Source organism: Quercus robur, chromosome 8, assembly GCF_932294415.1.
Source record: "Quercus robur chromosome 8, dhQueRobu3.1, whole genome shotgun sequence".
Taxonomy (NCBI): Eukaryota; Viridiplantae; Streptophyta; class Magnoliopsida; order Fagales; family Fagaceae; genus Quercus; species Quercus robur.
Window position 1 is genome coordinate 64,037,177 of NC_065541.1, and position 16,581 is coordinate 64,053,757.

At 31.2% G+C, this 16,581-nt stretch overlaps 1 protein-coding gene across 1 annotated transcript; it reads left to right on the forward strand.

Moving 5' to 3' along the window:
• The first annotated feature begins 4,769 nt into the window (after nucleotides 1–4,769).
• On the forward strand, nucleotides 4,770–6,116 carry LOC126697640 (L-type lectin-domain containing receptor kinase S.4-like). The gene has a single exon (XM_050394708.1). It carries the CDS (start codon nucleotides 4,898–4,900, stop codon nucleotides 5,930–5,932), a length of 1,035 nt encoding a protein of 344 aa, XP_050250665.1. The 5' UTR covers nucleotides 4,770–4,897; the 3' UTR covers nucleotides 5,933–6,116.
• The last annotated feature ends 10,465 nt before the right edge of the window (nucleotides 6,117–16,581 follow it).

Sequence of the window (16,581 nt, forward strand, 5' to 3'; positions counted from 1 at the left end):
TTTAGAATTTTATCTATACTATTATTTGAGGGGTTTTCCTGTTTGGATTCTTTAATTTTCATGTCTAAAATACTCTCATTATACTCACTTATAAATTTTCAACTAACGAGAATAAATATGTAAATTAAAATTCCTATACTTTAAAACTCATAAACTCACGTACACTTTGCCAGTTTCTCTCATTCTTCTTTAGATTGAAAACATTCAGTTTAGCTCTACATGCTCTTCTTTCTTCTTCTTCTACTTTTAGATTTGGTTTCTAAACAATTTAAACAAACTTTATCAAAGGCTCCAACAGCTTTTCAGGTTCTATTTTTTGCAAATTAATCTTTATTTTCTTTTATTTATCATTGACTTTCTTTGAGTTTTTACTTGCCATGGCTGCCAAGTACTTACCCGTGGGTGAATGTGATTATGGATTCAAAGGTGTTTGACGGTTTATTATTACCTGTGGGCCATGGCTAACATAGAAACTTGAAATAAGAGGATTTGTGATTGAACTGGTTTCTTGAGAAAGGATATTGGTAAGGCTCTTTCAATATTCTTTTTGCAAACTCTCTTTTGGCTTTTTTTTTTTTTTTTTAATAAGAATTTACGTTTTTAGAGGATTAGACTACTTGGAATTTTACGTTTCTTTTTCTTCTAAATCTCGTCTTCCCTATTTGAAAGGTATATTCTATTTATATTCAGTTACTCCTTAGTCCTTCCTTTCTATCTTTTTTCTTTTTCTTTTTTCTTTTTTTAAACGCAAATACTCTTAATTGTTCGGTTACTCATTTTTTGTATAGGGAAGTATGTTGGATTACTTTAAAGAAAATAAAGAAAAAATGTCAAAAAAAAATTCTCATATCAAAATCACGGTTTTTTTTTTTTTTTTTTTGTTTGTTTTTTTTTTTTTTAATCTTAAACAAAAATAATTAAATTTAAAACAAAGTGATAAACATCAATTAGTTATAGATAAACTTCTCTTCAGATCCTCTACGATTCTTAAGGTACTCTACTAACAGATTTTTTTAAATCCTAACAATTTTTTATCATAATGTCATACTAATTTGCCTTTTTTTTTTCTACATTTAGACTTTTTTTTTTTAATACTTTCAACAACAGAAATCCTTAAATTTAGGTTTCTTTTTTCAGTTTCTTTTCACGTTCTATTTCGTTTTTTTAAAAATATTTTTTCATAGTCTGGTTCATCCGGTAAGGATGAGGTTTTTTTGTTTTGCTATATATTTTCATGTTCTTTTTCATTACGTAAGGATGAATTTTTTTTTTTTTTTATAGAATTATTGATGTAGGTTGCCATGAGATAAGGATAGGGATCACACCAATCTCCACGTTGATCATTTTAATTTCTCTAAAATTTAGCTTTTTTATTTTCTTTCCAAAACAGATATCCTAATGATTAGGTTTTTTTGTTTTGTTATATTTCTTTTCACGTTCATTTTTATTCTGTACATACAATGAGTTTTGTTTTGGATAGAATTATTGATGTAGGTTACCGTGGGATAGGGATAGGTTTTTTTTTTTTAAACAAAAAAAAAAATTATTCAACTTACCGTGGGTTTTTGTTTTGAAAATTAGGGTTGTTTTGAAAACATGATTTAGTGGGAGAGTGGTTTTATTTATTTATTTAAAAAAAAAAATACTTATCTTTATCCCAATCTTTTCAAATACTACTTCATGTTCAAAAAATAAATTACAATTATTTCCTATCTCTTAAACAAAGAAATGCACATTTATCCTTTTTATTTGTTTGAAAAAATAAAATCAGGTACTACTTTCAAATACAATTATTGAAATCATGTTTTAAAAAATCTCACATTCATCTCTTTTTTCAAAATTATCTTTCTTAGACTGGACTTTTATTTTGTTCCAAAATACCCTAAAAAAATAATTAGTAACTCCTCTTAGAATTAGGGTCAACAATGTCAAACACCACTCAACCTCCCCTTAAAAACTTAAACTCAATGAGCATATGCTTGATTTGAATTTAAGTTATCATAATGTTTTTTGTTTTTGTTTTATAACATGTTATCATAATGTTGTATATGTTATAAAGTTCCTATTTGTAACAAAAAAGTAATACATTTTACAATGTGAAAATAGGTTAATGGCAAATGCAACTGGAAAGCAATTGGAATGGGGAACAAAAGATATTGCTACACCAACTTTTTCACCATCGCTTGCATAGTTTGGATATGATTTTTTTTACAATGTTTCTAATGTAGCGAATTTATATACAATTTCTTTTAATGTAAATATTTCAAATTCCTTACATTGATCCATTAACTTCTTAATAATAGATTCCATAAACATTTGCACACACTATTTTAAACTGATTATAATTACAAAATCATATTATACATTTTCACTTGATGTAAATTTTTTATTATTTATTTTGATAGTCTAAAAATAAACACTAATTACGTACTCTTTGTTATTGGGAAAACTAGCCTTTAAGCACACGCGTTTTGCGTGCTCAAAGACTCTTCTATTTTTTGGGGTAAAAGTTAATAATTTGCAACTATTATAATTTGAGATTACTACATTTTCCAATCACAAAAAAAAATAATAATAAATAAATAAAACCTAGGTGTGTGATGAATATTATATGTTTTAAGTGATTTTTTTTTTATCACACCCTTAGGTTTTTTTGTGATTGGAGAATGTAATACTCTCAAATTATTTTTCATCACACCCCTAGATTTTTTTTGTGATTGGAAAATGTAGTAATCTCAAATTATAATGAATGCAAATTATTAATCTTTATCCAAAAAACAGAAAGAGCCTCTGAGCACGCGTGTGCTCAGAGGCTAGTTTATTATAATGTTAAAGTGATACTAATCACATTAATTTTCACGTAATTTTATAAGTATTTTGCTGTAAAATTAGTTTTATAATTTGGCTTCTATTAATGAGTGCCCTTAGACATAGGAAGTATCAATTAGATCCCACTTGCACTGGAAAGTAACAAAATGAGCAAAAGCTAATTAAATTATTGACTTTTTTTTTTCCTTGTGCACTTCTCACACAATTTTGTATCCTTGTAAAGGATTTACAAAACATTTGGTGACTCGCTTTTATCACGTTGTTTATGCATCGATCATGCACCCACCAACCTATTCAATGTTGATATTTCTCACACTCTTATTATTTGCACTCCACTTCACATTCAATTTTGCTCCATATGGTTACACTTCCATTCTACTTACATTAATGACCAAACCCTATCTTCTTCACCCATGGGACTGAAAAATTAGAGTGCATAAGTAGATAAGGATTCTTCCCTCATATCCACTTTCGGGGGTCCAAATAGCTGCTTAAGCCCAAGTCGGCCTAAGCCTATATCTTATGTCCAATTAGCTGCTTTAGCCCAAGTCGGCCTAAGCCCAAGTCGGCCTAAGCCTATATCTTATGTCCAAATAGCTACTTTAGCCCAAGGTCCAAGTCGGCCCAAGCCTATATCTTATGTCCAAATAGCTGTTTTAGCCCAAGTCGGCAGAAGCCTATGTCTTATGTCCAAAATGTCCAAATAGCTGTTTTAGCCCAAGTAGGCCCAAGCCTATATCTTATGTCCAAATAGCTGCTTAAGCCCAAGTCGGTCTAACCCATTATTAACTTTGTGTGTGTGTGTGTGCGCGCGCCCGTGGGTGGCTGTTCTCTTTTTCTCCCTTCTTAAATTGATTGAAGCTATCACCAATTCACCATGACAGTATTTGTAATGAATTTGGTGGATAGTTTTCTACCCTAAAAACAAAACACCACTCTCCCATATCCTCGAAGAACCAAACTTTTGTTCCTCGAAAAAAAAAAAAAAAGAACCAAACTTTTTTTTCAATTCATTTATTTTACTTCAATAAAATCAGATATCAATGTGGATATATTTAATTTGTTACCCTCTTTACATTCTTCGGGTATAATTAATAAGATGGAATGTAATTTTTTCAATGGATAAATCTATACATACCTATGCAGCTTTTTTAAGAAAAAAAATATATATATCTAGAACTAAAAAAAAATCTCTAAACACAAATAAACTTGTAGAACGTGAGTAATAATTTATAATACAAAGACATATATTCTAACAAAAAAAATATCGTCAAAAATGTAATTTACTAGTATTATTTCACGTGACTTTTTTTTTTTTTTACGATATTCTAAGTTTCTAACAATAAATCTATATGCCTTGTTTTTTTCCTTTAAATTTTTATATTTGATATATGTTTCATTCATTCAAGTAAAAATAAGAAGGAATGAGAGGATTTTTAATGGAAGGAGAGCAAGATTCTTTATTTAGTTACTTTTATAAGAAGAAAGTTTTAATTTATCATCATCAATAAAATGAGAAGGAATGAGATAATTTTTAATGGGAGAAGAGCAAAATTCTTTATTTAGTCACTTTTACAATAAGAAAGTTTAAATTTATCACCATCAATACTTACCAATAAATAACAATTGAATTAAAAAAAAAATTAAGGGTGATTTTATTTTTGGCAAATTATTATTATTTTGTGTCCTCAAATGATTTTGCAAATAATCTATCAATTATCAATTTCATCATCAAGAAATATTCAAAAGTATCCTTTATCTTTACCCCCACTTTGTTTTTAGAAAATTGTTCTAAAAAGTAAAAACCAAGTAATTTGCTTACTTAGTTAACTTTAATCATTATAAATAAATAAAAAAAAATTCAAAATTTTTTTCCAAAAAAATAAAAATAAAATGTAGGTAGGATATTAGGACTTCTATAATTTTAATTTGTCTTTTAACGGTTTGTTTTGCTCGTTGAGTTCCGCGCCAGCTTCAAAGGCCTCAAAACTGAAAACACACTCCAACACACACTTCGCCGATTCATTTCTCATTTGCTTAGCCAACAAAAAAAAAAAAACACAAAACGATGGCTGAGATTTTCAATTTCAGGCGCCCCTCATTTTCTCTCGCAGTAATTCTCTTTGCCCTAACCCTAATTTCAAACTCCATTTCCACTCTCTCATTTCAAACCCTAACAAATAACCCTAACTTCGATTCCAAAACTGCCCTCTTCGGCGACGCCGAGCTCGCCGACGATGGCTCCTACGTGAGGCTCACGCGCCCCTCGATCTCGAGCTCGGGAATGGTAATGCACGCGGATCCTCTCGTGTTCGCCGATCCGACGACGTCGTTTTCGTCGGAGTTCTCCTTCTCGATCTCTCCCGGCGACGGTGACGGGCTCGTTCTCGCTTTGGTTCCGAGTGGAGGCTCGTTCGTGCTTTCCGATGCGACGCGGTTTCTCGGGGTTGAATTCGATACCAGGATGGACGTTAATGTAGGTGATTTGAATGCCAATCATGTGGGAATCAACGTGAACGATTTTGAATCTGTTAGTGTTAGCAATGTTACGGCTTTGAATTTGGTGCTCAACAGTGGAGAAAGGTTGAAATCGTGGATCGATTACGAAGCGAGTTCGAAGAGAATTGAAGTTAGGTTAGGTAAATTCGAAGATCCGAGGCCTAACAATCCTGTACTCGCGTACGCGATCGATTTGGCCAAAATGTGGGGAGCTGAGGAGGTCCGCGTAGGGATAACTTCGTTTAATTCGAATTCCACGCAGAGCTGTAGTGTGTATTCATGGAGTTTTAGGGTTCGGAAGGTTCGGAATTCGATGCATTCTATGCCGGTGGATCCGCGGAACGTTGGGAAAGAGCATGGTGAGAGTGTCAGGACGGAGAAGAGGGGTTTTTGTCTGTTGAGGATGATCGGCCAGCTGATTTTCGCGACGGCGTGTGCGGCATTGGTGGCGTTTATGGTGATTTTTATGTGGATGATCTTCGGCAATGTGCGTAGCGGCAGCCCGGTGTTCACGGCCAAGTCTGCGGTGTACCCTGGCGATTTCAGGTACGAGAAATTTGATGTTGTTGTTGTTGAGAAAGATGGTGATGATTTGAAGAAGTAAGGACTAAGGCATGGAAATGTATGACTATTATGAATGTTGGTTTGCTTTGTGTGTATTTTGTTGTGTTTGTTAGGAAGTAGTAATGGTAATGATGTATTTTGTAGTTTTGTACTATGTAAGACTAAGATATGTTGTACAATGTTGATGGGTAGGAATCTTATCTAACAATGTAGCTTTGATGGAATTGAACCTCTTGGTTGTGAATGTTATCAGAGCTAAATTGTGTATTGTAAAAAAATTTACATTTCAATGGGCATAACTATGTTGCTTATTAAACAACTCGTGGATTTATCCACGATTTTCTTGTCACAAAGGGTCGGTCTTTGTAAAAAAAAAGATTGGCAGTAGGCTTGCTTGGAATAACTTTTTTCAAGATGTACTTTAATGATAAGTTGTAGGATAACCTTTGCTTCATTGTTGAAATGCTAGACTGATAGTTCATTAGACTGAGTATTGGCTCCATTATGTACAAGAAAGCTAATTTTGGTTCCAATCAAAATGTCCAAGGTTCAAATCCCCCCTCCCCTATCGTTTTTACTATCGAATTATCCAAAAAAAATTAACTCCAGTTTAGACACTTGTGGCCTTGTGGGGTCTATATGTTCATTAAGTGCTTTTCTAGAAGGCTGATGAGTCTTTAAAGTGTTATCAGTTTTACAAGTATGGTTAAGTCTGCATTTCCAAGTTTTGCAAGCCACTCTAACTGGCTTGCTTGTATTTGATTGGGGAGAATGTATGAAATAGTCATTATCCTAAGGAACCATTGAGTTCTTCTGGTCAAAGAGATTGAATGTGAATTTTCCATTAATTAATAATATCAGATCTTGAGTCTAAATCTATTTGAGGAGGTGAAGAACTCCTACCGATCTTTGTTTTTCAACCTGCAGAATTTATTTAATACTTTTTTTCAGATCTAACGCTCAATTTACCAGCTATATAGAAAAGAAAAAACAAAATATATTCCCTTCTCCAAACCATTTCTAGTTGCATATCCTTGGCAACTATGGTGTGGAACAAAGTTCTTCAACGGACAGCCTTTACATAGCTTTAACCAATGATTTGAATATAGATGTAGATAGAAGTTTGAACTTAAAGGATCACAGAAAAATAAATGTACAAAAACGGTATGAGTGCTTACACACTGGTACCTTTTTCTTCTTCTAGAATATCATTAAGACAATCTAAAAAACTCAGGTTACTGCTCTCTCACATCACACACTTACTCAAAATGAAGCTGTAGGCTTTTTATGCAAGCTACTGGTATTGGTGCTTCTGCCAACTTGGTTTCTCTTAGGTAGTAAATCCTGATAGAGAGAGATCTAGGGGGTGGTGGAGACTGGATAGAAAGGATTAGAGAGAAGCAAAATAGTCAGTGGTGCTGGAAGGGGGTTCTACAGAGACAAACCATGAAGACAGGGGAAGTTCTAGACAGAAGTGAGGTGGTAGAGGTTTGGTTTTCAATGTATTTTGCTATCTGTATAACAGGTACTTAATTCCATTTCTAATAGAAGCATACTTTGAATGACATCATTCCCTCAAAAAACCGTTTTTGCCACTATCATTTTCTTTCTGAATCTCAATCTTGAAAGCATTCTAGCATTATTATAGATGCCCTTTGATGATTCCGGCCTTGATTAATGTTTATAGTCATTGTTCTCTTAGTTAACTATGTACCAAGTGTTGATTGTTACACTTCAACTGTCCGTTTTTGTTCATCCCTAATTAACTGTCTGTGGAAGCTCATCACTGAAGAATTTTGAATGACACATTAGATATGATCATTTCTTTTATATGCATTTCTGCTGCCCTAAGCACGCGCTCTCTCTCTCTCTCACACATATAAGAGGGGGATCATGTTTGACTCATTATTTGGGTTGCATTTTAGTTGGAATAGATCTGTTCTTAAGATTTTGGTCAAAATAATTCAAGCCACTTACTAAGATGAAATATCTTTTCATTTTAGCCTATCCAAAATTCTTTAGCATGTATGAGAAAGAAATCCCAAGAAGATTAGAGGTGCATAAATATCCAACCATTGACATAAACATTTTTGTATAGGAATCATAGAGGTGCATAAACCCATTGCTTTCTTTGGGGTTATGCAACTAACAAGGCAGCACCCAATGTGATTCTACAATCCAAATACTGATTAGATTAGCCCCAAAAAAAAAAAAATTTACTGATTTTTGCACTACTTTTCTACCGAGGTTAGCACTTGCAATGAGGGTCATAGTCATAGAAGGTTTGCATATGCAATAACTCTTGCATAGCACTCTAAGAGCATTAATATTGGTGGTGTTAGAAAGCTATATTGCTATTTTTAGCACCACCAAATACAAAAATATGGCTACATTGGTGGAGCCAAAGCCAAATAATTTGGCTCCACAACTACAGTGCACAGCTAATTATTTTTGGCTATGCACGGTAGATCATAGGTAAAATATATATATATATATATATATATATATTCACATGTTGTCTTTTTCTCCTGGTAGTGTTCACACTGCCAGTTACTTTTATTCACATGTTTACACTATGTAGATCAGATTATTTATTGTAGTGAATATATTATTTTATTGTAGTAGATATATTATTTTATTGTGTTGAAAACTAAAATAAAACTACTGATGTTGAGTGTTTTGTAAAATAAGAAAGTAAAATAAATAAAGTAGCTTTTTGTAGAGCTATAATTTATGGCTGTGGATGCTCTTAGAAGTGTAAGTATAAATAATTCCAGGCCACTGAAGCCCATATGGGTCTGTGTAGGGCCCGGAATCCAAATTGTATCGGTATGTTAGTATGTATAGGTCTAATATTGTTTGGCAGGCCTCTAATTGGATTGGCCCTAAAGCAGTGGCTTAAAAGTCCTCAAAAACAAATTGGACAGCGGATGCTATTTTTTTTTTTTGATGGGAACGGATGCTATTTTTTATTACTGCTTAATAAAATAAAATAAAAAGCATTGCGTGTGTGGTATGCTTTCTTTCTTTCTTATTTTCAAACATGTGGGGGGATGCGGGGATTTCAATTTAGCTTCTTCCTATAGGTGGCTTTCAAGGTTTTCTCTCTGGCGTGTGTATAGGAAATAGCGTTGTGTATTTATTTTATATATGCAGAGCTCAACTGTACAACTGTGGGGGGATGCGGGGATTTCAATTTAGATCACTGTCTAATTAATTATTGTGATGCCAAAGAACGAAGTTATAGAAGGGAACTGTGTCTGTGATTGGCATATTGCTCGGGAGTGTTGTGGCTAGGCAGAGGCTAGGGCCCCACAATATTAGGTGACAAATTGCATTCGATTTGCGTCTTTTATTTGAAGATATTTGCTTTGTTTTTTTGGACCTTTATTAGAAGATATAGTATTGACGTCGGTATCAATATATACATGGGGTATAGTATCCCCGGGCTTGGATTTATATCTGAGCTAAGCTAAAGTGAAAAAGTGACTCAAACTTTTTTTTTTTTTTTTTTTTTCTAAAAAAAAAAAAAACTAGGATTTTATTGTACAACTGTACAAGGCCGGTAGGTTTTAAATTTCATCATGCTTGATTTAAGATCGTTGTCAATGAAAATTGAAGTAAAAAATAAGTCTTAATAGTTTGGCAGATTATCTAACTGATGTTACGTTAACTTGTATCACTATAATTCTAAAAAAAAAAATAAAAATAAATAAATAAATAAAAAAACCTTGAATTCCTGCAACCTCTTCTACAATTTCTCTCGGTGATCTAATGCTTCCAACACTGTTTGTATTAATTACAATTTTTTTGAATCATAAGTGTTAGAAATCTAAAATAAAGAGAGTATAGATAGTGAAATAGAACGTTTGAATTACATAGTTCAGTCTAATATCCATACATGAAAACTTCTTGATGACTACATTTTCACTATACTGAATTCTATTTTATAATGAATCCAATACATGATGTTTATTGTATGCTAAACCATATATCAACCATGGTTATTAGTCTTGTACAAATAGAATACTTTGTTTGCACACTAAATAGGATTAGACTTGATTTTTTTAATGATAAGGACATAACAAGTGGCACAATAGTGAGTTTACATTCATAAAACCACCATAATGTGGAGAGCAATATGGGCATAAGAGCTCGTTCTTGCTGTAATTATTGATCCATGTAATCGTGTATATAGTGAATTCAAGTGGCAACAAAACAGTTTTAAAGAAGTTACTATCAATATTTAACATTGTGATATGTTTTAGTCAAGCCTAAAAAGAGAGAGACACCGCACTCCACTAACAAACTTGTTTATACAAAAATAATTCTCTTGTAGTTGTAGCTCCTTAAGAGACTCTCTTATCCTTAAGAGACTCTCTTAGTTCATATGGCTTTAGGAGGTGTTCATGTCGGTAATTTCATTTCTTCGTAATTTCTTACGTTGATTAATCTTGTTTATTCAAGTTTCCTCTATGTTGATTTAAGCTCTTAGTTGTTAATCCTGTTTGATGTAGAGTGCATTAGGCATCAAACTGTTTTGTTGACTTTTATACTTAACATAATTTTGGTTTACTTAGCTTTCCTGGAATCAATGATATTGGATTTCACTTAGAATTTAAGTTTGGTACTTGTTAAGTTAGAGTTACAATCTATTTGCTTTCCATAGTTCTCTATTACTAGCACGTGCTTCATCCAACCTAAAAGTCCTCTTAATTGAGGTACAACCAAACCACATTCCCTTAAACATGGAGCCAAATAATCCATCCACAACATGACACCAGGCATCGATGCACATGTTGTAATCACATTCAACGGGTCAAAATTAGAATCATATCAAACAAAGACATACAATTCTGTCCTATTCTTTTAAAAAATTCATTTCCATAATGTTCTTTTATAATAGTTCAAACATTGTATTAAAAAAATGTTCAAACATAGTATTAAAAAAATGTTATGTTACTGAAATGAATAATTTAAGTAAAGAGGGTAAGGAGAGAAAAAGACGTATTCGGACATGCTATGAAATGATTTTCTCCTATTTAAATCTTCAAGTTTTGAATCATAATTCTCTTAATAAAGTAGAGAAGACAATATCACTGAATTATAAGGCTTTTTAACAAACCAAATATTTATTTTAAACTCCTTAAAATAGTGTGTTTTATATCCTTGTTGATCAAAAAATATGTATCATTTTCATATTAAAAGGTGGTAACATAATTTTATTTTATTTTATGAAAGGTTAGAAATGCTAACAGTATGTTAGCATTATAGAGCAATTGGATTACTTTCCGGGTCCATCGATCTTTTCCATAATATATGCTGCTATATAAAAGAAGCATACCTTTACTTTGGAATCACTTTTACTCCCAACTTTTTTCTTGGGTCATTAGCGAATAACCTTTTCTAACCACTAAAAATAAAGAAATTGATAAATAAAGTAGCCTTTGATGCCTACAAATGTTAGTGGAATTCATTCGTACGTACTGTTATTAAATAATAATAATGATAATGATCTCTAATTATTTAGTATTATTTAAAATTTAAAAAAAAAAAAAAAAAAACCTGGTGGGCCTGTGAATGAGCATTACATTTCCAATCATTGTATAGGTGGTAGATTTTAGATATTTTGTGTAATATAATTGGTATAAACAAGGTTGTCAAAATTGAGATCCTACGTAAAATCGTAGGAGGTAGGTGAGATCGTGGATCGTAGGATTGGAGTATAGATCGTAAGATCCTACATTATTTGAGAAAAAAAACATATTGGTATATTAAATAATCACATAAATTAATTATACATCCATTCATAATTTGCATCCATTTGAAGTAATTACCATACATCACAATATCCATTTATAAGATCATTTAAAAAGGTCAAAAACCTCAAAACGTGACACTCTATTGAGATATTATTTTTATTGGGTCCAATTGAGTATTCTGTCAAGTTAAAGAAGATTACAAGAAATCAAGATCGATTGAAATCATTAGAATCGTACGATCTTATCGATCATAAGATCATTCAAGGATCTTTGCGATCGTTCAAGATCCAGATTGTTTTAGACAAGTGAGATCATAAAATTGTAGGATCGTAGAATTCAAATTGAGATTTTGACAATCATGGGTATAAATATAATTAATTTGAAAAAAAAAATGTATAATACAATTGGTATAGTGGGTTATAATAATATGGGTGGCGAGATTTTCTTTGCATAGGGAAGCCACCATCATTTCGTTACCATTAGATGATTTATTGGGGGATTGCAGAGAAGGCTTTGATGCACAACTCAAACTATCATTTTATCAGTGATTCAATTTCAATGTCAATATGGTGGTGTGTTTCAATAAGGAGACATACCCTGCACTAGGGACTGGATCACTTTTAATATTAATGCCTCACAGGTCCTTAAAAATGGTTTTTTTTTTTTTTTTATTTTTTTTTGACGAATTGGGCTCCATTTGGTAACGATGTTTAAATAATGAAAACTATTGTTTAAACACCACAACATGTATTTCCACATATTTTTTCATTCACATGTATTTTCACAAAACTTAAATATTATTAGAAATCTCTTACCAAACGAGCCTTTCATTTATGATATTGATAGAATAGTTTGTATTTGTATAATTACCTTTCTTCTAATTCTATTGAATTCAGTTGTCGACCATTAATATGAGTTTGATTTTGAAATAATTGTAATTTAATATATATATATATATATATTGAAAAAATATATATGTAATTAGATTGAGATAAGCCAAGTAGATCAAGTTTTCTCGAGTCTCTAGGCAGCATGACATCAAAAGCTGTTCTCTCTCGAGGAGGATGTTGTAGTTTGATGTCCTTAAGTCGCTTTCTACATGGAGGCTGGAGGCTATGTTTCATTCAACTTATAAGAATTAATCAATTAAGTCAAATGACTCACCTCGCCAACGTCAAAAAAGAAAGAGAGACCAAAATAGAAAAGAGGCGTGGTTAACTAACATTAATCACCTTTTACCTTGCTACGCTGGGTAACCCTTTTTGACTCCATAAATTAATTCAAAACCATGAAAAATGAATATTTAGAATCAATAATAATAATAATAATAATAATAATAATCATAGTTCTATTTGAGAGCGAAAAACAATCAATAATCAAGATGTTTCTTATTTTATGATAACTTTACTATTTTTTTTTCCTTTTTAGATACGATAGTATTTAAAACTTATAATATCTATCCTAAGATGATAACTTTACTATTTTTTTTTCCTTTTTAGATATGATAGTATTTAAAATTTATAATATCTACTCTAAGATGATTATTTTTTATTATCATGTCAAGGTCAAGACACCAATTAAATTTTGGTGTCGGTAGAGATTAAATCTTACATTTTTTATTCGAGACAAGAGGTTTTATTATTATTTGAGGTCAGCTAACTGACCCACAATTAGTTTTTTATTGTGGGTTCCAGTTAGCTCAACTGGTAAAGTCTCTAATGGTTGTATAAGAAATCTGGGGTTCAATCCCCGCCTACACCAAAAAGTAATTGGTGTCTTGGTCTGATGATAAAGAACTATTATCAGGAGCAGACGCCATAAGTTGAAACTCTTTAAAAAAAACCATTAGTTTTTTATTTGAGCAAATCATGCACTTCAATCATACAATTTGACCAAAATGGAGACAATTATTCGTTCATATATATAATAAATAAAATACTAGAAAATGAAATTACTAAAAGACTAAAATGTAGTGCCCTCACTTTCACTTTTTTTTTTTTTTATAAAATATTTTCTTTGAACTAAAAAAAACAAATAAATAAGAAAGAGGGTGTATAATGGTGAGAGCCCACTCCAAAGTGGGATAGTGATTGATAATAATTCTACAAGAACCGTGAAAGCTACGAATAATTTCCAACAAACACGTGGACTCCCAAAAGATCTCACTGGGGGGTTAATACTTAATACTCTTTTTTTTTTTTTTTTTTGGCTGAATAATAATACTCTATTGAGTCTATATTCCTCATATCCGAGGGCCAGACCACAACAACTATGTGACTGTGAGTGGATTCCAGTTAACTCAATTGGTAAAGTCTCTGATAGTTGTATAAGAAATTTGGGGTTTAATCCCCGCTTATACCAAAAACTAATTGGTATCTTGGTCTGATGATAAAGAGCTATTATCAGAAGTGGATGCCATAGGTTAAAACTCTTTAAAAAAAAAAAAAAAAAACTCTGTGAATATTAGTTATTTTTTAGTCAAAAAAGAAAAAGAATAAATACGTTTCTTTTTCAGTCCCCAAATAATTTATCATCTTTTTTGTTTTCAGGAATCAGGATGTCTCGAAATGATTGTTTAAATCAAGAGTCAAAAGTTCAATTTTGCTTTCATTTGTCATTCCGATAATAATAATAACCTAAGACAAAATTGAAAAAAGAAAGATAAAAGCCCAAAATATTTTTACATGCGTTATTTTAATTGGATGTTTTGTTTAATATGTCTATCTTGTAAAAATAAAGTTGTATTTAGATAAATGTGAGGCTTTTAAAAGCTATATATAGGATTGAGAATTCAATTTATGAATATGACGAACTTGATTCCACTCAACACCTTGGTTTTCATGGGTTGATGAATTTGTTTCTAATTTTTTTTTTTGAAACTTAGGGTTGGATCAAGTTCAAGTTGGCAAGATTTCCAACCTGATTAACCTCTAAACCAACCCCATTTTATTAATAGTTTAAAAAATATGTGTATTATTTGTGACTTCAATTTATTTTGAAATTTGAGACCTAGTTTAAATTTCTTTGTTTGATGTATTTTAATATTTTAAAACTTAAATTATGATATGAATTTGAAATATTGAACTCAATTGTGTAAATTTCAATCACTTATTCAATATTGAAACTAAATAATTGTATAAAATCTCTAATTTTTATTAGCTCTGAAAAGAAAAAAATTGCCATAAACCCAATGACATAACCCAATGACCTAACCCAACTCAACCCCAATAACGTAAGAGGTGGGTTGATTTTTAGATTATCCAAGGTTGGGTTGTTCTTAACCTAAAAAAGTCAAGTGAGTTGAAAAATGTCACAAACCCAACTCATCCCCTAGCTGTACCTTAAAAAATAAGCTAACTTTATTTCCATTTTTTTTTAGAGAGAGTTTCCAACCTATTGTGTCCACTCCTGATGATAACTCTTTATCATCAGACCAATACACCAATCAGTTTTTGGTGTAGGCAGGGATTGAACCCCAGATTTTTTATACAACCATTAGAGACTTTACCAATTGAGCTAAATAGAACCTACATTTTATTTCCATTTTTAAGCCTAACTAAACAATAAGAAATAATAATAATATGTTGCTGAAAATGGGTAAAATTATAGTCATACATAGAAAGATTGATAACTTAAAAACTTGTACATAAATAAATAACATAATTAGACCTTAAAAAAAGAAAAGAAAAAAAAAGAAAGGAAACTTACACTTATTTGGCAACAACTTTTTTTACTTTTTATAAGTACCAAGTGTACAACTATACTTTCAGTAAATAAGTAAATAAGTACAAATGGACTCATATACTCCTCTATTTTTTTTAGGCACTACTGCTCTAAAATTATGTAGCTTCTGTTTGTTTTGTTTTGTTTTTTTTTTTTTTTTTTAATAATATGTAGCTTCTGTTAGTATGCATTTTGATGCAACTTTTTACTTACTGTATATTACTTGTTATATTGTAAGCTTTAAACTCTAAAAAGGTTCACATAAATGAGAACTAATTGGTTATATAATATATTATAAACTCAGTTTAAAATACTAATATTACTATTTTCGTGTGTGATTTAATAAGTATTATTGTTTACTAAAAAAAAAAAAAGTTGTAAAATTTCTCATTTAACTCATGGTCGGCTAACATTCCACCCAACCTAAATTATATATAGGGGTGGAAAAAGTTAAGGGACTTTATACTTCAGCTTTTCCCTATACGAATGTTTTGTTATGTTGCAACTGATATGAAAGTAATCTGTATAAAGCAAAATATAATTTTACATAATTAATAACCATTGAAGAAGAAGTTTAGATATAATTCCATTCTCCCATTTCTTTATCTTGTCTTGCAATTCCTTTTATTTTACATTAAAAAGCAAAAAAATAAAAAAATGACAGATAACAAGAAGGCTCTCAATGCCACACAAATGATATGATACATAACAGTAATACGGACCAAAAGTAACCCAAGACGCAAATACTTCAAACTCACGTAAGCTTCGTTTGGATTGCACTGAAAATAGGAGATGTTTGTGTTTGGCGTTTTTTTCCTAAGTCCCAGTGTACGGGATTCACAAGTATAAAATTTAACAAATTTTGCTTTAATACTGAGTCCCACAATACTATTCACATATTTAAAAATTATTTTGTTACAGTGTTTTCAATAATAAATTTTCAATTTTCAATAAAAAATATTCATTTGCCATAGATTCTTGGTAACTTCTTGTTTTTTTAAGGAATCATTGACAGTTAGTACGGAATTTGTTTACAGGGACAAATGCCTCCTAGTTCAACTTGATACTTACTAGTAAAAGTCTGTCGGTACCAGTTTTAACTAACCTAAACAATCATACCCACAAAACCAAAACTCCTTTATACTGTCACATAAAAAGTATTCATTAAAAAAAAAAAAAAAAAAAGTATTTAACGCAAACCAAG